Consider the following 24762-nt stretch of genomic DNA (forward strand, 5'->3'; position numbering starts at 1 on the left):
AAACTCTCCCTAACGTTGCTCTTCTTTCCCTTTAAAGAATTTATTCAAATACATTAAAAAAAACCCTTTTATTTATTTTACTTATAGATTATAATAATGTTGGCATCACAATTTCTGTCTTAGCACTCCTGAACCAGGTTTTCACAAAAATCAGTAGTTCTATCAGCGTCTGCCACACTGGTGGGATCTCTTCTACAAATTTCTCAATTGATTTCAGAAACACTGATGATAATTAAACCGAGATTAAAAGCATGTTTCTGAAATAAATTCAGTTTTTTCCCTTTTTTTTTATTTGTAAATTTTAACTCGATTAATTACTAAATGTAGGATGTTCGCTTCACTTCAGGTTACAGACATTAATCATTTTAAACACATTTGTGCTTTTAGCAGCTTTCTTTGCTGCACCCTGCTTTGTGTTTGGACTCCCACAAATTTTGGATTTGGCCTTGAGCATCTTGACCTGCTGATGACCGTTGAGGTCAATCGGTTTGGGTTTGGTTGCTTTGGGGGCCTTTGCTAGCTGTGAGGTAGTGTAAAGCAAGTGGTAAGGAAGGTGATAAGTAGACAGCATCAGCAGACTGGTCAAATTTCTTACAAATGTACTTTATTTTCTGGCACCATCTGGTACCATTTTAAAACAACCCCGGCTGTCAAAATCTTACTTGTTTTGTACAGAATTTTACACACACATGCACCTCATTAGTCTCTACCATTAAGAAATAGGTTAGACCAAACGATACAATCTAAACAAAGAAACAGGAATAACATTAATTACAAACTCATTTACACAAGTAAATGGGTTGAAAAGTAAAACGCTGCATACAATACAAGTCAAAAGATTACTTAAAAATAAAATAAACAACACTATACAGAAGGAAATACCCTTCATTTGGCACAGGTGGCTCGCACCTTCAGGTTAACTTTCTCCATCCATCTAGATAAAGAGAAAAGATCCAAATTAGTTACTATTGTTAGTTATTTCATGTTCAAATGGTATAATATGTGGACCTTAAAGCTAATCTTAACAGATAAAGATGCATCTTTGGAAAATGGTTTTGTTCCTGTAATAAACAACATTCACACATGCAAAACATCTTTTCCACATATTAGAATCTCTCACTGTCCAAACCTCAGTCCTATTTAACTACATTATTGACTTGCAGCTGTTTTACATGCATAGTGGCAGTAGGGGGCAGTCACACATTAGAGGAGCTAAAGTCAGACCACTAACTTGGATTTTAAAAGTGTTGTTTCTTTACTTCTGATCAAATACGAACCTCTTAAGAGTTAGTTAGGACAACTGATTCATTCTGATGTGTGTTAAATTTGAAACCATCGTAGCTTACATTAATATCCGAAGTAGAGGAAAACATCAAACCTGGCTCAATTTAAAACCTTTTTCAATCAATGAACTTGAGGGCTGTTAATTGGTAGATTAAAAAGACAAACATGGAAAAACAGCAAATCAGCCGTAGTTTTTACAGACTTAAACTTGGCATTGATTTTCTAACCTAATCAAGAATCCAGCGTATTCCTCAATGTGTTCAACTATATCCTATATATATATAACTATATTGGCAAACGCAGGTAAAGAGGTTAAAGTCAGTTTGGAAAATATGGAAGGCATTAAACAAAATATAAATATACAAAAAAGTAGTGACACTCACCTCACAGACACAGTTGGCAGGTTCTTCAGTGGGTCATGGTATGATCCCTGCTGCTTCCTCTTCCTCACTCTGGCATCTCAGCTTAGGAGGGTGGACAGCGTTCAGTCTCTCACCTGAAAGATGGGATGGCCCTCCACAAGTCCCCACCAGCTTCACTTTGTTATAGAAAGCCCACTCTCTGCAGAATAGGGGGGGGGGGGGGGGGGGAGAGAAAATCGTGCTGATCACTTTCCTGAGGTTTCCTGAAGCTGTCAGTACATGACCAACAACAGCCCATCGTACCTTAGTGGACGCAGGCAACAGTTGCAGAGGATTGGATTCCTGGACAGGTTCAGACGTCTTAGGTTAACCAGTTCGACAAAGGCTTCAGTGTCCAGGTAGATTAGACAGTTGTTACTAAGACGAAGCTTCTTGATATTCTGCAGGCCCTGAAAGCAAAGGAAGCTGGCATTTTATTTAAGGCTCCAGCAACAGGTGCATATCTGTAAAAGTATTTTGTACAGACGGTTTAGTGTGGGTACCTGGAATGCCATATTAGGGATGTAAACAAGCTGATTGTGTGAGAGGGAGAGCAGGTTGAGGGAGCCCAGCTGAGAGAACGCTCCAGGCTGGATCTCTTTCACACGATTATGGTCAATAATAAGCGTCTGCCACACTGGTGGGATCTATTCTACAAATTTCCCAATTGATTTCAGAAACACTGATGACATGTAAACCGAGATTTCCACAGATATAAAAGCATGTTTCTGAAATAAATCCTGTTTTGTGTCTTCTTTTTTTTAAATGTGTAAATTTTAACTCAGTTAATTACTAAATGTAGGATGTTCGCTTCACCTCAGGTTACAGTCATTAATCATTTTAAACACATTAAACTCAAGTCTGATTGATGTGAAGTTTTTTTTTTCTTTTTTAAAGCATCTGTATCTATTTTCTATAAAATATAAGTCACAAGTACAAGTAGAAAATAAAAATTAAGACATTCTTGGACAGTCTCTGTGAAGCCTTCATAGAAAATGAAAGTCAGGAGCAGAAATCAGTGGTTGGACTTGGCCTTTGACTAGAAACCCCCTCCCAAAAAACATCCCTGCTAGTTTTTCAAAGGTGAAAAACTGAATGTGAGTGCAGAGTGTGCCCCTGTGTCAGCTGACTCAGTGTTAATCCTGGCACATCCTCTCCAAAGCAGAGCTCAGCCTCTCTCTGGCACTGCCGCACAGATGTAACCTTAGGCCCCCTCCTTAATTTGAGGAGGGGGCCTAAGGTTACATCTTTTGACATCTTACAATGCTGTGATTGCAGCCATTACCCAACTCTCTGTGAATGGTACTCATGGCCATTGATCAGTGGTTATGAGAATTTGCATAATTATGATGAAGGAACTGACTGAAGGCATTAAATGAAATATAAATATACAAAAAAGTAGTGACACTCACCTCACAGACACAGTTGGCAGGACACTTGACCTTGTTCGGTTCTTCAGTGGGTCGTGGTATGATGCCTGCTGCTTCCTCTTCCTCACTCTGGCATCTCAGCTTAGGAGGGTGGACAGCGTTCAGTCTCTCACCTGAAAGATGGGATGGCCCTCCACAAGTCCCCACCAGCTTCACTTTGTTATAGAAAGCCCACTCTCTGCAGAATAGGGGGGGGGGGGGGGGGGGGGGAGAGAGAGAAAATCGTGCTGATCACTTTCCTGAGGTTTCCTGAAGCTGTCAGTACATGACCAACAACAGCCCATCGTACCTTAGTGGATGCAGGCAACAGTTGCAGAGGATTGGATTCCTGGACAGGTTCAGACGTTTTAGGTTAACCAGTCTGACAAAGGCTTCAGTGTCCAGGTAGTTTAGAAAGTTGTAACTAAGACGAAGCTTCTTGATATTCTGCAGGCCCTGAAAGCAAAGGAAGCTGGCATTTTATTTAAGGCTCCAGTAACAGGTGCATATCTGTAAAATCTTTGAAATTTCCCATTTCGAAGTATTTTGTACAGACGGTTTAGTGTGCGTACCTGGAATGCCATATTAGGGATGTAAACCAGCTGATTGTGTGAGAGGGAGAGCAGGTTGAGGGAGCCCAGCTGAGAGAACGCTCCAGGCTGGATCTCTTTCACACGATTACGGTCAATAATAAGCCGCTTTAGCGAGGACAAACCATCAAATGACTCCTAGAATCATAAAAAAACAAAGGACTGCACTGAAAATGGTTGGGCAGACTTCTTGAAATTAATTTTTATTTTTTAAAAATCACTTAAAATGATAATGGGATACATGTTCTTTAAGTCTAAGAATACCTGGTAGAGGATCTCAATGTTGTTGTTGGCAAGGTCGAGGAAGACCAGGCGACCGAGGCCACGGAACGCCCCCTCCTTCACCTCGTGGATGTTACAGCGCTGCAGCGACAGGTGAGTCAGGTTGGGGATGTGCATGAAAGCCCCAGTGGGAAGTTCCTGTAAGTCATTACCTTGAAGGTCCAGTTTGACTGTTCTCTATATGGAGGTTACATATTAGAGGATAATAATAAGTATTTAATAGGTACTACAGCTTGAGAAGTTTAGCCGAAGCCTTATCATTCTTTAACAGGGGTATTAAAATTTGTATTTGCCTCGAAATAAACACCTGTTCAACAGAATTGTTTAAACAGCCCCATTTTTGAGGATTGTTTAAACTCCACAGCTTACCCGACTGTTGTTGCTAACCATTTCCATCCCTTTATGACCACAGTGCATTCAACTTCTGATGGCTGCTTCCAGCAGGATAGCGTACCACAGAGCTCAAATCATCTCAAACATGTTCCATGAATATGACACTGAAATTACTGTACTCATATTTTCTCCACAGTCACCAGATCTCAGTCCAATAAAGCATCTTTTGAATGTGGTGGAACAGGAGATTTGCATCTTAGATGTGCAGCAGGCAGCTGTGTGATGTTATCATCCTAATACGGACCAAAATCTGGGAGGAATGTTTTAGGACCTTGTTGAATCTATGCATGACAAATTAAGGCAGTTCTGAAGATAGAAGAGGATGCGGTTGTATCCTCTTGGTTGTATCCAGTTGCTAGCAAGGTGTATCTAACAAACTGATGAGTAAGTGTATATTTTTATAGATACCTCAACATTAGGAGAAACCTGGGTCAGGTTGTTGTTGACACAGGTCACATTGAGCTGGACACAGAAACACTCCTGTGGGCATTTTGCTGCTTGGACTGCAGAGACCCAGAAGACCAGCAGGTTGATCAGCAGAATCCTACGAGTAAGATGAAGGCGCATCTGCATGGAAAACACTCATTCAGTCTTTTAGTTTTGCTACATATTTCAAACAGTAACATTAAATGTTTAAGGTGCAAACACACCAACAAATTACTGCTGATTAGAGTTTAGTAATTCTTTAGCCCGCAAAAAGGTCAGACACTGTGCTTGGTTACTGCCACACAGTGGAAATTTGTATTTGTTTTATAGTCTGTTTTATGCTGATTTTAATGTTTATTTGTATGTGTGGTTCTGATTTTATTTGCATGATTTCACTTTGATATTTGTAATGCATGTTTTTAGTGTTTATGTATGACATTGTTTTAATCCACTATGGACCGACTGGACAGTGGACAAATTAGTCAATAGCAGGCACCTGTTGAGGTGTTGGGAGTGCCCTGATGTGGCCTATCAGCTGCTGAAAGGATCTGTTGAAAAGCTGGGTAGAGCACCTCAATGAGGGAGAGGCCCAGATTCCAGGAGGAAGGAGCATGTAGACGCTAGATGAAACGGCTTGCGTAAAGACGGGCTGATTGGTGCGACTTGGTGTCCAATTCCGGCCACAGAAAAGGCGACCGGTGGAAAACAGCGTGCGTGATTAAAAGACGTGAACCTTTGCCTGCATTCGTGAATACTGTTTTCCACTGTCGTTCACTGGTTGCAGCTTCACAGACAATGTTTCTGGTCAGTATCTTTCTTTATGTAGTAGGTTGGAAAACGCTACATGTTTAATTTTGTAAGAACATCCCCCCCCCAATCAAATCCGAAATTTTTTTATTTATTTTTTTTGTCTGCTTGTTCACACTACAAATAAAATGTGACAGCAAACGCGCTCTAGTGTGAACGCTCAAAGCGGCCCGCATGCACAAAAGAAGACGTCACACACAACGCGCTCTGTTTAGATCCAGACCAAACAGTATTGTTTGACTGATGGCCCTTAATATAAAGACTTGTTTCGGACTTTACGTTTTGTAATTTTGCTTTAAGTTATAAAGTTATTTTGTGATTTGCATATGGCCTAATAATGATCCTCATTGCTGTTTTAGAGAGGAGCGGTGCTTCAAAGGATAGTTGCAGATTTGTCAGAATCTGCAGATTATACAGGACAAATAAAATGTTCACGTTTCTCCAACGTTGTCTTCCCAACAATTTCACTAACATCTACACGGATGGCCAGGAAGCGCTCACGATGTCTTCTCCGGCGCTGATAATTGGCGTCTGTCTTGTGTCGGTGACGTAAAAGACGGATTTAATGCGACATGACCGTTCAAACGGCAGTCGCTTTCTAAAACATCAGATATGTATCCGATTCAGTACCACATACGAAAGTGACCCAGATCGGATTTGTGCTGTTCACACGGTCATACCATGATTGGATATGGGTCGCATGGGGTCAAAAAAGTCGGATTGATGCGCTTTTGCCTGCAGTGTGACCGTAGCCTTATTCTAACACTGTTATGCGTTGCCATCCTGAGGTTATACCTCATTATGTCAGTAGATGGTGTTCTTGCACTGCTGTGGAACTACCAGAGGGACTCAGGCTCAGTGAATCCGCAGCTCAGAAATAAAAGCGCTCTGGCCTGAGCAAGACACTAACTTCGTCGTCCTCCCTATTAATCCACATTTTGCTCATACTTGGCTACGCAGTACTCTCTAGCCTGTGTGCCGCTTGCTGCCCATCCAGATTCCCCTAGGTCTGGCGCCAGTAACATTTACAAGGCGTCGCCACGAGGGAGGCTGCTGTTGCAGCGAGCCAGGGAAGCATTGTCTGTGGGGCACAGCTGGATTGTGGTGCGAAGAGTCCAATGGAAACACAGGGCAGAGATAAGAGCTTCCATGTTGCCACTGGTGTAGATCATTGGTTAAATGATCACCAAGCAATATTTGTTTATGCAGACCTGCCGTAACTGTGGGGGCTAGCCCAACCGAAATAGTATTTGGGGGGGGGGGGTTGTTCTTCGGGTACTGCCGTTATGTTATGTCGTGTGCTGGAGGACGCATTAAAGTTTTACAGCGGACTAACATCCAGAGTGATCATTTGCTCATCGCATCACATGAGAGTGCTACAACTGTTGGCATGGGGCTAGCTTCGTGTGCGTGTGTGTGTTCTGGAAATTGAATGAAATGTTGAAACTGTGTGGAGAAAAAGGCTTTCATTCTGTAGCTTTTATGCAGTTTCATTGTCATGGTGAAGTTCTTTTATTTATTTTTTCACTTCACTTTAGCACTGGCTTCCGTGGAACATCTATACACTGTGTCGCAGCCTTGTGTTTAAATAGTTGCCTTGTGAAGTTATTCTCTAAGCTAAGTTGTACACAAGTACGGGATGTCATTTGAGAGATTTTGGAGGTGCGCCGTATCCACGGCCAAATCACATGACCAATTTAAGCTGACAAGCAACAAGCATTGGTGACACTGCTTGAAACCATAAGACAAGAGGTTTCAAAAAAATGTGGGAAATAAATTCGGCTCTGCCTGTGACTCACTCTTTGCCTCTCTTCCTCCTTCCATCTCCACATCTGAGCTTTCACTCTCGACTTGCGGTCCATCTGAGAACAAGGCAAAATTTGGTATTGCATTAATTATTGAATTATCCACACTTAACAACTCTTGCACCTAATCCATAATAGAGTAATGATAGAAAAATGTTATACAATCAAAACATTGCAGGTGTGTTTATTATACTTGAATATCTTTGCAATGCAACAACTGGTACATGTGTTATTGTTACCTGTGCAGATCCCTCACCAGCTGGATCCACTGCCTTTAGCAGCCTCACAGAGCTGCGTTTGTCACAGTTTCCTCCTCCTTACAAGGTATGTTCTGGACAATGTTATATCATTAGTAATAATTAAAAAAATAAATAAATAAAATTCTGTACATAAAAGGCACACACAGTAACATTTTATACCTTCTCCAGAATACTGTATATACTATGGCCACAAGTTTGCATCATGGTGCTGATACAGAATACTCCACGTATTATTTACTCCTAGTGCTATAATAAAGTAATGGGAATTTTTTTTTTTTTTTTAAAAGTAATAAATATAAAATGTCTTTATGATTCAATTTTCTGACTATTGTTGAGATAAAATTATTTGAAGTGCCCCAATCCTATGCTTTATATTAACTAAAATGCCATTTAACCATATAGTGTAGTATTAAGTGGACAACCCCCAGTCCCCTGAGCCGCCCGTGAAAAAGCGCCATTGGTCACATGCCCGGTATGCCTGATTGCAGCGTCACATCATTAGCCCTTCGCGTCCAAGCTGTGGCATGCGTGCCCAGGGTTGCCGACCCCTGGTCTAAGGCCTAGAGTCTAAGTAGTTTCTATCACATTTAACCTAAGATTGAAATTTGTTTAATGAAAAAAGTGTTTTTCATAGTATTTCTCTTTTTTTTTTTTTTTTTTTTTTTTTAAGACTGTGCACTTCCATGATGGTGAGGATGACCGGGCAACCGTGGAAGTGTCGCGGTATGAAGCCAATGACAACACACACAACACACAGACGTCGGAACTTCATATATCTGTAACGCAGGAATACTTTACAAACATTTAGAGATGAACTTACGTACTTTACTTCTCTGGGAAAGCTTGATAAAATGCAGCTTTAGCAGGTAGGGAGCAGCGACGTCGGGTCCAGATGCGTCAGATCCGCACAGCACTTCGCTACAGGGCAAGTTACGCCCACCTCATGTAAGTTACGTGCAGTGGCGGTCCTAGCCTGATTGGCGCCCCGTCGAACACTCCATCTGACGCCCCCCCCCCCCCCCCCCCCCCCCACGCGCACACACACAAAACATATTAAGGATTGTACATTAACTTAAAACTGTTGGCGAAATTCACCAGAGAAACACACACACACACACACACGAAGAGAGGGAGAGTATGCATTGTATGCAAACGGCTACCAAAAAGCCATCATAATTCGTCATACATTTAGAACAGGACAATCAACAATTGACAATGTCTAATATTAAAACCTGTAACATAATGTATTGTTTGGAGTTTAGTCTGTTACTGTTAGTATTTTTACCATTTCTTCTTGGAGCAACTGTAATCCACATTATTTCCTTAGGGATTAATAAAGTATTCTGATTGTTTCAGGATGACCTGCCATTATCCAATGACACATCTTCTTATCTGTATCTTTTGCTCGTTTCCCCTCCTCTTCTTTTCTCTTTTTTCTAAACTGAGCAGCTGATGGCTTTGACCTTTTCTTGTCCATCTTCCATTGGTTTTAATTTTGCACTCCAGTATGAACACCCATCCCCCAACTCGAGGATCACCACAACTTAACCTAATAGACCTACACCTAGTTCACAGATTCACTTTGTCTAAGGTGTATTTCTGGGATTTCACACAACCCAGGATTCAAATCATGAATACATAATGGGCTTGGATTTACATCATTATGAATGACATGTGCTCTATTTGGAGGCAGCAGGTCTCCCTCCCCTTTCCACGGGTTGTGTGTGAGACTTTAAATCATCAAAATATAAAATATAAATTTTAAATTGTTATTGATCCCTTTACCCCGAGTCCTAAAGTGTATATTTATTTTCTTACTCTTCTTATACTTATTGTTTGTTTACTTGCACTGCTGTAACTGGAGCCTCATCCTCTCGTCTCTCTATATACTGGACTGTATGTTGCGGAGATGACAAAGTTTACTTTGACTTCAGCAGCGAGCAGGCGCACCGAGGGCTCTCACACTCACTTTTCGCGTATAGAATTTCAGAAAAACATCGGTGCAAATTTTAAGTCCCCCGCCACCCCACCCTCTCCTCCCTGTGCCGCAAGCAGCAGGCGCACCTTGCAAACGGAGGGCGCCCTTACTCCCAGCAAATGGGCGATAGAAAACCGATCGGTGCCTATGCCATTCCCGATATGCGCTGACTGATGTCGGGGCAGCATGAGTACGAGCAATTTTATTTTATTTATTTATTTATTTTTGCCGATGCCCGTGATGCCACCACCCCACCACGATGCCGCCCCGGGCAACCGCCCATGTCGCCCGTATCAAAAACCACTACTGGTTACGTGACGTATATTACTGTGTGTGTGTGTGTGTATTAGGATTTACATTGATATTTTATTATTTGTATCATCATAATGAAATGACACTCATTTCAAGAGCTACACTACAACACTTTTTTTTTTTTTCCAATAAAAGTCCATGAAATGAGTCTGATGGCTGCAGTTACAGCCACACAGTGGTAAGCTTGTGTATAAACCTCTGGTATACAGAGAACCAGTTGTGAAACGCACAGTAAGGAAATGGTCGGCAGAGACTGAAGAGGCCCTGAGGGACTGTTTCCATTCTACTGTGTGGGACAACCTCTGCAGCCCCCTGGAGGATGACCTCAACAGCATCACAGACTGCATTACGGATTACATGAACTTCTGTGTGGACAACACCGTACCCATCAAAAAGGTACGGTGTTTTTCTAACAACAAGCCATGGATAAATCCTGAAATTAAGGCGGATTCAATTAAGGAGAAGAAGAGTCTTTAGATCTGGAGACAAACAGGAGCTGAGAGTTGTCCAGAAGAGGATGAAATGGAAGATAAGGCAAGGGAAGGAAAACTACAGGAGGAAGATGGAAGTGCAGCTGCAGCAGGACAACATCAGAGGGGTTTGGAACAGCCTGAAGACAATCTCAAGACAAAAACCAACCCCCCAGGCTGCAGGAGACTTGGGGTGGGTGAATGACCTAAATAAATATTTTAATAGGTTTGATCAACCACCCACCCCTCCCACAGCATTGTCCCCCCTGCTGCAATCTCCTTCATCTCAGGACTTCACACCTCTCAGCTTCACACCTCCCAGCTCCCAGTCACCCACCCCCGGCTTCTGTGGACTCCAACATACACCCCCCTCCCCCAAAATCCACTCTTTCTATCTCAGCACTTCAAGTGAGGAACGAGCTTCGCAAGATCAAGGTGCGGAAGGCTGCAGGTCCAGATGGCATCAGCTCCAGGCTCCTGAGATGCTGCGCAGATGAACTGTGTGGCATCCTAGGCTATCTGTTCAACCTGAGCCTGTCACTGGGGAAAAGTACCACAGCTGTGGAAGACATCCTGTGTGGTACCGGTACCAAAGACCTCCGATCCCAAGGACCTCAGCAGCTACAGGCCGGTAGCCCTGACATCGCACCTGATGAAGACCCTCGAGAGGTTGGTTCTAAACCATCTGCACCCCCTGGTGAGGTCTTCATTGGATCCACTACAGTTTGCTTACCAGCCTGGCATTGGGGTGGAGGACGCCATCATCTACTTCCTGCACTGAACTCTGACTCACCTGGAGAAGCCTGGAAGCACTGTGAGGATCATGTTCTTTGATTTTCTCCAGTGCTTTTAACACCATCCAGCCACGACTTCTGAGAGACAAGCTGGAGCTATCGGGAGTGGACCACCACATGTCCCAGTGGATACTGGACTACCTCACAGAACGTCCATAGTATGTGAGGACAGAGGGCTGTGTCTCTGATACGCTGGTCTGCAGTACGGGGGCCCCACAGGGAACTGTGCTGGCACCGTTCCTCTTCACCCTCTACACTGCAGACTTCTCCATCAACTCCCCACGCTGCCACCTACAGAAGTTCTCTGACGACTCTGCCATAGTCGGCCTCATCACAGGTGAGGCCGACTCAGAGTACAGACAGTGGACTCTGGACTTTGTGGACTGGTGTCAGCAGAACCACCTGCTGATCAACGCCGGGAAAACCAAGGAGTTGGTGGTGGACTTCCGGAGACGCAGACCCACCACACTGACACCGGTGAACATCCAGGGAGTGGACATTGAGATAGTGGACTCTTATAGGTACCTGGGTGTTCACCTGAATAATAAACTGGACTGGAGCCACAACACTGATGCTCTTTACAGGAAGGGCCAGAGCAGACTCTACCTGCTGAGGCGGCTGAGGTCATTTGGAGTACAGGGAGCGCTTTTAAAGACCTTCTATGACTCTTTGGTGGCATCCGTCATTTTTTACAGTGTTGTATGTTGGAGCAGCAGTTTATCGGTAGCTGAGAGGAAGAGGTTGGATAAACTCATCAGGAAGGCCAGCTCTGTTCTGGGATGCACCCTGGACCCAGTGCAGGTGGTGGGAGACAGAAGGACTCTGGCCAAAATAACATCTCTGATGGACAGAGTCTCCCACCCCATGCATGTAAATGTTGCTGAACTGCAGAGCTCCTTCAGTGACAGACTGCTGCATCCTAGATGCATGAAGGAGCGTTTCCGCAGGTCCTTCCTCCCTGCAGCTGTCAGACTGTACAATCAGAATTGCTCCCAACAAACATAGATGTTTACATCTGCGCTGTAAATGCAATAAGTTAATTAACCGATTCGCACTACAACCTGGTTTGCCTCTTATCTGTAGTTATTTTTATTTAATTTAATAACTGCACAGTACTCTGTTTATAGTAACCATTGTCCATATGTAAATATGTAAGAAAAATTGTGTATGTTTCTGTTCTGTGTCCTGTGTGTTTGTATATGTGTCTTTCTGGCTGCTGTTACAACCAAATTTCCCCTTGTGGGACAATTAAAGGATTATTCTATTCTAATATCTACCAAACATCAGTGTTATAATAGAGGCTTACACATAACAGTACACTCATATTTTTCTTTCTTGAAATGTAGGATTTAATTTACAGGGTAATAAAGAATTGGTTTTGGTTTAGAATTAATTTACTTATACAATCACATAATACTGTATTCTAAAATACGTGCGCACATTCAGTTTCAGTTTGTAGTATTGTTTGTTGTCAGCTTTTGAGTACAGTTCTGTTACTTTGACCTCTTTTATGGACCCAAGATTTAGATTTATTTTGTATAATTTAACCAAGTTTGTGTTTTTTTGGACTTAAACCTGTGCCTGACTTCTCTTCACTGCTCGATCCGTCACACCCAGTTTTTTTTTCTTCTTAATCTGTTGTCTTATGGTTCCAAGCAATGTCACCAATCTTTGTATTTTATTATTATCTCATAACACTTGTTTAACCATCTCTCCTATGGACCTTTTAATGTCTACAATCTCAGATCAACACAGCCCTGCCCTCCAGTACAGCAGCAGCAGCAGCAGCAGCAGGTGCATCAACCCCTCAGCAGCAACATTGTACCCATCAGATAAAACAGTGGCTACTTTTGCTGCATTGTGCCCACCTGATGACAAGCGAATATCTCTGCACAGCCCTGAACCCCACTGCTGCATTCTGCCTCAGTTCAGCCCAAAGTGAGGAGACTCAGTCACCTCAGAGCCAACACTAAAGACTGTAGCTTTCTTATGCACCACTAAAAATGAAAGTGACATTAAAATATGAAAGGACTCTAATCACAGTATAACACATGCAAAATCAGAAGGCATAAATGATTATGAATCCTTTTCTCCTTCTTTGGTTACAATGGGTGCATTAAGGGGGGGTTAGTGTCTTTGTCAGCACTGGTACCATGAAACAACATATGTGCATGGCCCTGACAGTGAATGCTTTCCTGTGAGATCTCTCAGGAAGATGGCGCCTTTGCTCGGCTTGACTTCTACCTGCCTACGTTGTATTGTATTTTATGCTTTTATATCAGCCCTGACGTTTAATATATGGAGCTATGCTGCTGTGATTTACGACCGTTCTTCCTTGCTCCACATCAAAGAGTCTATGGAACGTCTTTATGATGACTGGGACAGTTATAGAAAAACTTTCCCCCCACCATTTGTGCACTCTTCCACCTCACCGGATTACTTCTTGCTACCTGCGAAACGTGCCCTAAGCCATTCAATTCAATTCAATTCAATTCAATTTTATTTATATAGCGCCAAATCACAACAAAAGTCGCCTCAAGGCGCTTCATAGATACATAGATTCTTCCAAGAAGAAATCGAGGAAAAGAGGCTGTAGGGACGGCATCCAGGTACACATCAGACGAGCCTACAGATCGGAAATTTCCCCACTCGTCTGGAGGCGTCCCCGGTTTCTGATGCCAGTTACCCTTCCGGATTTGGTTGGAAACACGTACTTGCAGCCACTACAGCGTGGATCCTGCCCATCTGATGCTCTGGATTTTGCTGATTATCTCCCCACCGCTGCGCCCTCATAGCCTGCATTGCACAACCGGTGGTTGGTCCCGCCGGTTCCATGGCGCTGCTGTAGACCTCGCATGCGGACACGGTGTTTGCTGTCAGTTCCACTCCGACAAGCTGATGGGAAACCTGCGCTGCCAGCTTTTAATCGAATTGCGCTCTTGAACGCCTGCTCCATTGCAAACAAATCCTTCTCTCTGAATGAGCTCTTCACAGGGAAAAACCTGGACTTTCTGTTTCTCACTGAAACATGGCAGAGGGATGGCGAGTTTATTCACCTAAACGAACTGCGTCCTGCAGACTGCTCTTACTTGGGCACCCCCCGTTTAGGTTGCCGTGGTGGAGGACTTGCTGTTGTCTTCAAGGACAGTTTCACCTGCAGAGGTAAGCAAACTGAAAACTATTCTTCTTTTGAGTCGCAAACAATTAAGGCGGGTGGGTGTTTTAGTCTATCGCCCTCCTGGCCCTGCTACTGAGTTCTTAAAGGATTTTATGGACTTCTTATCTTCTATTATCAAGCTGGAGCAAGTTTTAATTCTTGGGGATTTTAACATTCATATTGATGATGCCTCTCCTAACTCTGCAGCTGAACTTTTATCTATATCTGAGTCTTTTAACTTTGTCCAACATGTCTCCGGTCCAACCCATTTAAAAGGCCATACCTTGGACCTTGTTTTTTCCTTGGGCCTCAACATTGGCAATGTGTTTGCTGAGGATGTACATTAGAGTGATCATAACTGTATCTTCGTGGAACTCAATTTTAGCTCTAAACAAACGCCTGTGAAGTGAAAAACTCATAGACGCATAATAACTGAGACTACTGCTGAGAGGTTCTCCATTATGTTTGACAGTTCTCTACTTTTTACCGGAAACGATGTAAATGCTCTTATTCAGTCTTTTAATAGGGAATGCACATCCATTTTGGATCAAGTGGCACCTATTAAAACAAGCTCGGCTTTACAAAAGAAGACATGCCCTTGGATAAACGAGTCTATCTTAAACTTAAGGAGAATATGCCGCAAAACAGAACGACTATGGAAGAAAACCAAACTTGACGTACACAGGCTCCATCTTCGAGATCTCATGCTCTCCTTAAATGACACGGTGAAAACTGTTAGATCAGAATATTTTTCTAGACTCATATCAAAAAACAAGAGAAATCCCAAGTTTCTTTTTGACAAAATCAGTGCTATTGTCTCCCCAGATGTGGTACCTTTAGATGTACACTCTAAAGTAGATAATAATAAACTCCTCCAATTTTTTGTTGATAAGATTAAAGACATCAATGCTAAAATCTCCCCAAAGCTTTCTTGTTCTCCGAGTCAGGCACTAACTTTGTACTCCTGGTCGACTTTTACAACTGTAACATATGATGAAATAGCAGCCCTGGTGGACAAAATGAAGCCATCCTCAACCCCCTCAGACATTATCCCCACTAAGCTTTTTATTAATGCCTTTGACACCAATGGTCCTTGGGTTGTGAACCTTTTTAATGTTTCTCTTCAGACTGGGGTGTTCCCCAGCTTTTTTAAACATGCCATTGTGGAACCAAGGCTCAAAAAACCCAACCTGGACCCAACACGACTTCAAAATGTAAGACCTATGTCCAAACTCCCATTTATGTCAAAACTCCTTGAGAAGGCAGTAGCTGTCCACCTTATGGCATACTTGGAGAAATATAACATCGGTGACCGTTTTCAATCTGGGTTCCGTAAATTGCACTCCACTGAGACAGCACTACTGAAAGTTACTAATGATATTATGATGTCAGCAGACTCCGGAGAATACAGTCCTAGTCTTGTTAGCCTTACCTCAGCCTTTGAGACAGTCAACCATACCATCCTGATAAACAGACAGAGACCTGGTTGGGATGTCTGGCTCTGTTCTAGACTGGTTTTCATCTTATATATCTGAAAGGAGTTTTAGTGTGTCTGCAAACCAGATCATGTCGGAATCTACAGAGTTGTTGTGTGGAGTTCCTCGGGGCTCTGTGCTGGGACCTATTCTGTTTTTAATATACATTCTTCCTTTAAGCCAGATAATACAGCAGTTTCCTGAAGTATCGTATCATCTTTTTGCTGACGATATTCAGCTATATTATTCTTTTAAGCCTGCTGAAGCTCATAAGCTCTCCAATCTGATTGACTGTTTAACCAACATTAAACAATGGTTGAGCAGTAATTGCTTACAGCTAAACCCGGCCAAAACAGAAACTTTGATTATTGCACCAGACAGTGCAATACCTGATATTAAACAGCAACTGGGTGACTTAGGTTCCTCACAGAAACATAACCTTAGAAACTTGGGTGTCATTTTTGATGAAGCCTTTTCTTTGGAGGGCCATTTAAATCAGACAGTAAGAACCTGCTTTTTTCACTTGAGGAACATTTCTAAACTTAGATCCATCGTGTCAACAAGTGAACTCGAGATGATAATACATGCTTTTATCTCTACAAGACTTGACTACTGTAACAGCCTGTTTACTTGTCTAAACATGAAAGGGCTAGCCCGCCTACAGGTTGTTCAAAACTCTGCAGCGAGGCTACTGACCCGCTTGAACAAGGGTGCTCATATGACCCCTGGTTTAAAGTTGCTGCACTGGCTACCAATCAGATTCAGGTTCCAGTCTCATGCAGTAGTGGGAAGAATCAGTCAGGAGGGATAAGATCAATGATCTGTGAGAGGGGGTTTACTCTGTTGTCTGTCCCATGCACCTGTTTTCACTTTTATTTACACCAAAGCAGGTGAACTACACTCATCACAGTTTCTGCTTCCTAACGGGACAGATTATATTCCTTAAATTGAACTCATCGTGTTTTGTTGTGATGCTCCATTATTCATCTCACCTGTTTTATTCAACATGGATGCTATCTGTGGACCGATACTAATAAACATCACCACTCAACCCCCCCCCCCCCAAAAAAAAACATTAACTTTTGTTAGAATGAGTTCAAAGGCGGCTGTTGCAGACATGACTGTGAAAACACTCAGACAAACACAGAGGGTGTCAGGTTTGTTAGATGAACTATATTTAAGACAGAACATTTGGTACAAATTACTAATCAGGTAAACCAAAGTTATCCTCAAGGAATAGATGCACAATCAAACAGGTGATCTAAATGCTATATTCCATTCTCATACCACCAACACACAGAGCTATATGAGGTAATACACAGGACGTTGTGCAACATAAAGTCATATAAGAAACTGCAAATAAAAGTGATTCTGGTCCCTGATCATGATGATCCTGCAGTATGGGTTGGTCCCTATGAGCAGCACAATTATAGCTGTGAGTAAACAAACTCTCCCTAACGTTGCTCTTCTTTCCCTTTAAAGAATTTATTCAAATACATATCAAAAAGACACCTTTTTATTTATTTTACTTATAGAGTATAATAATGTTGGCATCACAATTTCTGTCTTAGCACTCCTGAACCAGGTTTTCACAAAAATCAGTAGTTGTATCAGCGCCTGCCACACTGGTGGGATCTCGTCTACAAATTTCTCAATTGATTTCAGAAACACTGATGATATGTTGACCCAGATATTTCCACAGATATAAAAGCATGTTTCTGAAATAAATTCCTTTTTGTGTCTTTTTTTTTTTTTTTTTTTTTTAAATTTGTAAATTTTAACTCGATTAATTACTAAATGTAGGATGTTCACTTCACTTCAGTTTACAGTCATTAATCATTTTAAACACATTAAACTCAAGTCTGATTGATGTGAACTTTTTTTCTTTTTTAAAGCATCTGTATCTATTTTCTATAAAAATATAAGTCACAAGCACAAGTAGAAAAATAAAAATTAAGACATTCTTGGACAGTCTCTGTGAAGCCTTCATAAAATATGAATGTCAAGAGCAGAAATCAGTGGTTGGACTTGGCCTTTGACTAGAAACCCCCCCCCAAAAAAACATCCCTGCTAGTTTTTCAAAGGTGAAAAACTGAATGTGAGTGCAGAGTGTGCCCCTGTGTCAGTTAACTCAATGTTAATCTTGGCACCTCCTCTCCAAAGCAGAGCTCAGCCTCTCTCTGGCGCTGCCGCATGACTTGAGAACCCCACCGTTCCTAAAGAGTCAAACAAAAATGTGCACGTGTGAGGCTGCGGTCCCACTCATGCAACAGGCTAACACACATTTAAATAGAAATACGAAGTTCAACTAAGTCGAGGTGATGAAAGACTGTTCTACCTGGACAGGAAGATGTGAAGCAGTGAGGCATCATGCTTAGGGAAGTATTCCTGCTGGACAGCATGTTCCAAACATAGCAGCTGACCCGGGACCAGCAAAGCCTTTTTTGTCTTCCCCTCTCCCTGGAAGTAAAAACAATAAAGAAAAGGCTCACCACATTTAAAAACAACTTACAACCTGGCCATTACAGATTTGCCTGAAAACTTTCCAGGGCAAAGATCAGCTTTTTAATAGGAATTATGTGAATATGTTAAAATAATAAATAAAAATCTTTTGGGTAAGTATGAACGGTGGATGGACTGACCCATATATAAATAGTACCAATACCAATGCTGGTATTGGATCAATACTAGCATGACAGGATCAATACTTTGTTTTTAACCACCAAGTTCAGTATAAAACCCTCTTCATGTTATTATTACTTTTGTCCAGTAATAATAAAATATAAAAAAAAAATATACTTCAAACATGCATAATGAAAAATGTCTGAACTTCTTTGTGTTGACTGTCACATCTGTTTGATTTATAACCCATATAACATTTAAACAACACAAGATGACCCAAACTGCTTTAGAGACAGACACATTTAAAGTCCAGGTCTCCAAAAATCCCAGTTTTAAAATACATAAACAGCTGAAAGGTGAGTTTTGTTATATTAACTAATTATTTTGAAAAGTAAAACTCAGTGATTTAGTGGTCATTAAATGTGTTCAGAATTTGCTAATTGATTGTTATTGATCTCAGAACTCATGACACAATGCTCTCCCCACACAAGCTGCCTTTACAGGTTAAAGTATCAGCATCATCAATACTGGCCCTGTATTTACTCGGTATTGGATCAATCACACATTACTAGTAAATATCAAGTACTATGGCTCTCTTAAGATAAATTCTGAGATATAACAGAATTATGGATCGCTGAAGTTCCTTAAATATTTGGATGTCTAATGTCTGCCGAACCTACTCTGTGCATGTAAATGACTGATATTCTGTTTATAGTTTCTCGTGAAGTGTTACATAATAGGAAGCACTGCAGCGAAGCTTTACCTTGAGTTGTCCCATCATGACCAGCAGTGTGGAGAGGAAGCAGTATGACTGGAGGGTGGAGCCAGAGAGGAGCTTCTTCAACATTGCATCTGTGGAGCACAGTGGCACACTGCAGGTCAGAATCTCAGAGAATATAAGCTATCCACGTGAAAAAGAGGACAGGACAAGAGAGAAACTGCACCTTGACGTCCTCACTAATAAGCAGCCCACTCAGTGCAATTATATTTGAGGAATCTCTGCATGCCAAAGCTTTGAAAAGGGTGTGCTGTGTTGCATTTCAATGTTTGTCAAAAAGTGACAGAGGACCTAATTTGGTTGTTCTCATTAATTAGTCATATATAAACTGTTCCAATGGTGCCTGCTCATATTAAAAGTTTCAAACAATGACGGCAGTGTCTGTGGTGATGATCCTTGTATGTTAAATGCTCAGACTTCAGTTTTCCTACTTTTGGCTCTTTATGCAGTCAGTGGACATGGTCATCTCAGACACACAGCTGTAGCTGTGAGCAGAAAAGCTCCACCTGCTGTTTAATCCTTTTGTTTGTGAGGGGCAGCCAATCAGAAGAAAGTTGGCTTAAATTAAGAGGAGCTTGTTTTTGATGAACTGAGAGGTGGCACCAAGGTCCAATATAAGACAAATAAGGATTATTTTGAACTTTGAATCCTGCAAATGTGGGACTAATGAGGAGCAGAATCAGTCTAATGTAAGTGTGACTTTATTCACCGATAGTATCCAGAACAGCGGTCTTGGTCTCGGGATCTTCACTGTATAGGGAACCGATTTTCAGAATGACATCAGCAGCTTTCTGTGGCTCAGATGCATCGACCTGGTGAGAAGACAGCAACAGGTTAAACCCATTCCAGCAAAGTAAAACACGCCAACACCAACATGCTACAAACACGTTGCTGACTACTTTAAAACATGTAACCTCTTGCTGAAGGTCTGTCCTCAACTCTCCCAGCTGGAGAAGCTGTTCTGCAGAGGGGCAGCTGAGGAACGACGTGATCTCCGCCTGTGGACGAACATAGAGACATCACTGAGAACTCTTTTCATTTCCCAGTTTATGTGAAGTAACTAACTGATCAACAATCACATGAAAGCAACTGTTCGTCTAATAAAGCTTCAACTTACAGGACTGTTAGGCGAAACAGGACTATTTCCATTTGTTATGCCGTTTTCCTTTGCGATTTCACTGCCCTCTTCATTCTCTTCATTGCAGTCATCACTGACATCATCATCATCATCATCATCGTCGTCGTCATCATCATCATCGTTTCCACTGTCATCTTCATCATCCTCATCTCCCTCATCATCACTGTAGCAGTGAAAGTTTTAAATCTATTGTTTGCATGTTTGTGCAGTTAAACACTGAAAATGATTATGGATTTTTAAAGCCTGCATTACCTGAGTGACTCGAGCACGTCTCCTTTGTTCAGGTTCTCCATAGCCTCTCTCAAAGCCTCACAGCCCTCCTCTCCAAGACAGTTACCTATCAGCCACAAACAAAACCAGTTTCAGACTTTGCAAACTAAAAATGTCTTTTTATTTTACATTTCTGCAGCATTGTTCAATCAACCTGGACCTTCTTTCTCCAAACACATAAAGACCCATTTCAGGGTCAATGTGCATACCGTTCAGATCCAATTTCTCCATATCAGCTTTGTCTGCAACAGCCTGAGCCACCACTAGTGCTGCTGCTTCAGTGATCTCACCAAATGACAGATTAAGCTCCTGGAAAAAAAGTTGCATGAGAGAGCACTGTGAGATGGAAGAGACACAAAGGGAAACCAAGTCCTGAGCTGCGATCGTACACTGACCTTGAGGATTGGCAGTCCTTCTCTCAGGACTGCAGCGAGGGCGACAGCTCCCTCAGAACGGACCAGACAGTCACCAAAATTGATCACTTGGATGTTCCTGAGATGCCTCAGAGCCTATAAGGCCAAGTGAATTCGGGGACACAGTCAAACACCGGATAAAGGTCCTCTCTGCTTACAGAAAGTTGCTGAAAAAAATTATGGAACTCACCTGTGCCATGGGCAGCGAGCCCTTCTTGGTGAAAGTGTTGTCATTGAGGTTGAGGACTCGAAGCTCTGGGTTATGTCGAATGGCTGAAGCTAACGCCATCACACCTGAGTAGTTTATTCCATTCTGGGGCATGTGAATCTCTTCAAGGCTGCCCATCAGCTGATGTGAAAGCGAGGAAGAAAGTGCATCATGAAACAGAAATGGTCTTTGTTCCTCCCAAATCAAAAGTCCATAATATCATTACATTTACTACACGTCACATTTACGGTAATGTAAAACTGAACAAGGTGGGAGTATTTTGTACCTGAAAGGCCTTAGCCAAGGCGCTAGCTCCTTCATTTTCCAGGCGGTTCCTCCCTGCTATAAACACTCTCAGTCTAAGTGGAGCTCCAAGAGACGATGACTGTCTGTGGCACTCAATCAGGGCTTCAGCCAAGATCTATATTAAACATACAAACATGGATGCTGTTAGAACTATAATGCAAATACACAATAAAGTATTACATTTTTAAAAATCTGTTAACTACATTAAAAAGCCTACATTTACGTACATAATTTGAGCCTGTGCCTCTGTACACAACCATAGCAAATTTAAAATAAGACAATCAGGGTGTGATTGATGGGCAACTAACATAAATAAATGTGTGTCTTTGTCTATATATTATTTGACAAAGCTGTTTGAGAGCTCACCTTTCCTCCACCAATCCCCATACCACAATTGTTGAGCTTTAGCTCCCTCAAGGTGTGGCAGGAGGGGCTCTTAAGCAGCTGCTCGATTCCTTTGACACCATCTGGCCCAAAAGCATTATCACTCAGGTCCAGCTCAGTCAGCCTGGCCCCTGCACTCAATATTGCACTCCCCATGGACCTCTGAAGCACAAGAATAGACAAAAATACAGAACAGTATAAAGCACATTAGATTGTGCATGTATGAAAACAAGCGTAAAAGAACATCAACATTCATACACAGAAAACTGATGTGATATCCCTTTCACGCATAGTGGTCACTACAGTGGACAGCTATTCAAAGGCTGTTTTCTTGTATTTGTGTCAGTGCTGATTGCACATAAACCACCACTACGTTAGACACTGATGTGTCACTTCATACCCTGCCACCAGTGACACATTGCAGTGACATGTAACAAAAACTCTTTGAAAAGTACATGTTTAAAAAAATTAAGTTCAAAAATCTTTTTTTCATGCCTAAAGATGAAAAAAATACTAAAAAACCCTGATTGAGGTTTTCATAATTCATGCATGAAAGGAATATTTAACAGTTCAAGAGTATGTAAGAGGATGGATTCTTCCTTTTATTGGGGGTGTAACTCAGTGGCTTCTCACCAGGGCTGGTGGGATTTCAGAGCGTAGTCTTCCAGTGAACATGTCACTCCAGTAGCATCTCTGAAAGACACCAAAAATGGGAACAGTTAACAGAATGTATCACACTGCAGGAGAGTGTAAAGTATAAATGCTGTTGGAATGTAACAGTATTGTATATTCAAGATGGAAGAATTTTGATGAAATATTTCAACTAAGCAAAAATCGTTGTAGTTTGAAATGCACTTGAAATATTAGATTACTAATTAAATAATCTGAAAAGGATTTTACTAACAATCAAATTCTAATGATAAATGATGCTGTACTGTGATGGGAAATGGTGAACTATGAAAGCACCTGAAGCATGTCTTTGTTCTCCAGAGCCTTTGCAATGGCTTGGGCAGCCTCAACTCCCAGAGTGTTTCCTTCTAGGCGTAGAGCTCTCAAACCCTGGTACTGCTTGATGTCTTGGGCCAGCTGCTCCGCTGAAAGCACAGGGATCAATTTGTCAGATTTAAGCAGTCAACAAGGATCACCTTCATGTCTACAGCACACACAAGGGAATAACAGCAAAAATAATAAAAAAAAAAATAGAGCTACATATTCTCACCTGATTCTGCATTGTCAAGCTTCAGTCCAAGGCCTTTGTAGCTCAACTCTCCATCACCAACATGGGTCTTAGAGAGAGCATCAGCCAGCTGAGCAATGTCATCTGAAGCCATAGTGACTCTAGAAACATCCACAAATTACGGAGAAGGGAAAAGTGACACATTTTATAAGCTTATCCAGCAACATAAATAAGAATAAATACTAGCGCAGACACAAAAAAGCCAAATGCTGTTCAGTAAGAGTTAAGAACATTCAGCGTTACAGAAACGTCAAAAAAGTACTGTCAACAACCAAGTTAGCTATTTAGCTGTTCTGTGCTAACTAGTAGTAGTGCGCAACAAGATAAACGCTGACTAAACTACACTAAACTGAGTGTTTTTCTGTCTGTTTGAGGAGAATCATCTTGTCTATGAGACAGACGGCTGTCTTTAAAACGCAGACAACTTTTCAAACAAGAGAAGCTTACCAAATGGGAAAATGATAAATGGTAAATAAAGCGACAACACGCCGCTTCTTCCGCGCGCCGGTTGCTAAATGCCGTGACGTCACGCTGAGTGGATTTTTTTTTTTTTCTTCGTGGATTTTGTCAGCGTCTCAGTATTATCGCCATCTGCTGTTTTCCTCTTGTCTCTGCCGTTTGAGGCCTCGGTTTGAGTTGTATGGGCTCAAAATGTGGTCATAAATATTTTGTACTTGTAAAAAAGATTTGTATGTGTAAAAAAGATTTGTGTGTGCGTAAAAAAGATTTGTATGTGTAAAAAGAATTTGTGTGTGCGTAAAAAAGATTTGTATGTGTAAAAAAGATTTGTGTGTGCGTAAAAAAGATTTGTATGTGTAAAAAGAATTTGTGTGTGTGTAAAAAAGATTTGTATGTGTAAAAAAGATTTGTGTGTGCGTAAAAAAGATTTGTATGTGTAAAAAAGATTTGTATGTGTAAAAAAGATTTGTGTGTGCGTAAAAAAGATTTGTATGTGTAAAAAGAATTTGTGTGTGCGTAAAAAAGATTTGTATGTGTAAAAAGAATTTGTGTGTGTGTAAAAAAGATTTGTATGTGTAAAAAAGATTTGTGTGTGCCTAAAAAAGATTTGTGTGTGGACTTAGCCCAAAAACCCCCCTGCAAGTTACAAGTACGAATTTTGACCCTATTTTTCTTCCTTTCATCTGATTGGTCAATGTCATGTCAATCACAAATGTAACAATCCAATCAGAGAACAGATGGGTTTGGCTGTCGGAGGGGCGCGTTTTTGAACTGCAGGTCCTTGAAGGGTAATACAGTTTGAAGCTGGAGGATCACTATATAAATATCCGATAGCAGCTAGGTCCCCTAACTTTCAGCAGCTGTTGAAAGGATAAAGTTGTGCTATATCAGTGGTTAGAAATACCATTATTACTTTAGGATTAGTTTAACACAAAGTCAGGGCTGACCCGGGACCATTGCTGTGAGTCACAGTGCGCAGCATAAAAGTCCTTTCACATCGGACGCAGGATGTGCTGCTAATGCTAACTGCTAACTAAAAGCAAAGGATCCAGAATTTGTTGCGCTGGCTGCTGGGCTCTGTGGGTTTTAGCAGCAGCTCTACCT

General features: G+C 41.7%; 2 protein-coding genes across 5 annotated transcripts; both read right to left on the minus strand.

Annotated features, from left to right (window-relative positions):
• Positions 1-585: 585 nt before the first annotated feature.
• LOC146381992 (uncharacterized) lies at positions 586-8661 on the minus strand. 4 transcript variants are annotated; one of them, XM_084938228.1, is made up of 11 exons: positions 8482-8660; positions 7637-7728; positions 7392-7454; positions 4768-4926; positions 3949-4143; positions 3667-3822; positions 3405-3550; positions 3098-3293; positions 1950-2095; positions 1668-1845; positions 586-934 (listed from the first exon to the last, which is right to left on the minus strand). In XM_084938228.1, the coding sequence occupies exons 3-10, from the start codon at positions 7452-7454 to the stop codon at positions 1701-1703; spliced, it is 1206 nt and encodes a 401-aa protein (XP_084794354.1). In that variant the 5' UTR covers positions 7637-7728; positions 8482-8660; the 3' UTR covers positions 586-934; positions 1668-1700. The 4 variants fall into 4 exon arrangements, with proteins under 4 accessions (XP_084794354.1, XP_084794355.1, XP_084794352.1 ...); XM_084938229.1 differs by having other exon boundaries at positions 3949-4047; positions 7392-7728; positions 8482-8661; XM_084938226.1 differs by having other exon boundaries at positions 7392-7728.
• Positions 8662-16996: 8335 nt separating this feature from the next.
• rangap1b (Ran GTPase activating protein 1b) lies at positions 16997-23753 on the minus strand. Its single transcript, XM_084938230.1, has 16 exons — positions 23647-23753; positions 23182-23300; positions 22929-23056; positions 22596-22655; positions 21945-22124; positions 21559-21693; positions 21255-21413; positions 21047-21160; positions 20861-20960; positions 20634-20718; positions 20361-20544; positions 20158-20241; positions 19953-20055; positions 19229-19317; positions 18182-18303; positions 16997-18059 (listed from the first exon to the last, which is right to left on the minus strand). Exons 2-16 carry the CDS (start codon positions 23291-23293, stop codon positions 17981-17983), a joined length of 1734 nt encoding a protein of 577 aa, XP_084794356.1. The 5' UTR covers positions 23294-23300; positions 23647-23753; the 3' UTR covers positions 16997-17980.
• Between the last annotated feature and the right edge of the window lie 1009 nt (positions 23754-24762).

This window comes from Perissodus microlepis, chromosome 8 (assembly GCF_051167445.1).
Source record: "Perissodus microlepis isolate ML-2025 ecotype Zambia chromosome 8, ASM5116744v1, whole genome shotgun sequence".
In the NCBI taxonomy this organism is placed as follows: Eukaryota; Metazoa; Chordata; class Actinopteri; order Cichliformes; family Cichlidae; genus Perissodus; species Perissodus microlepis.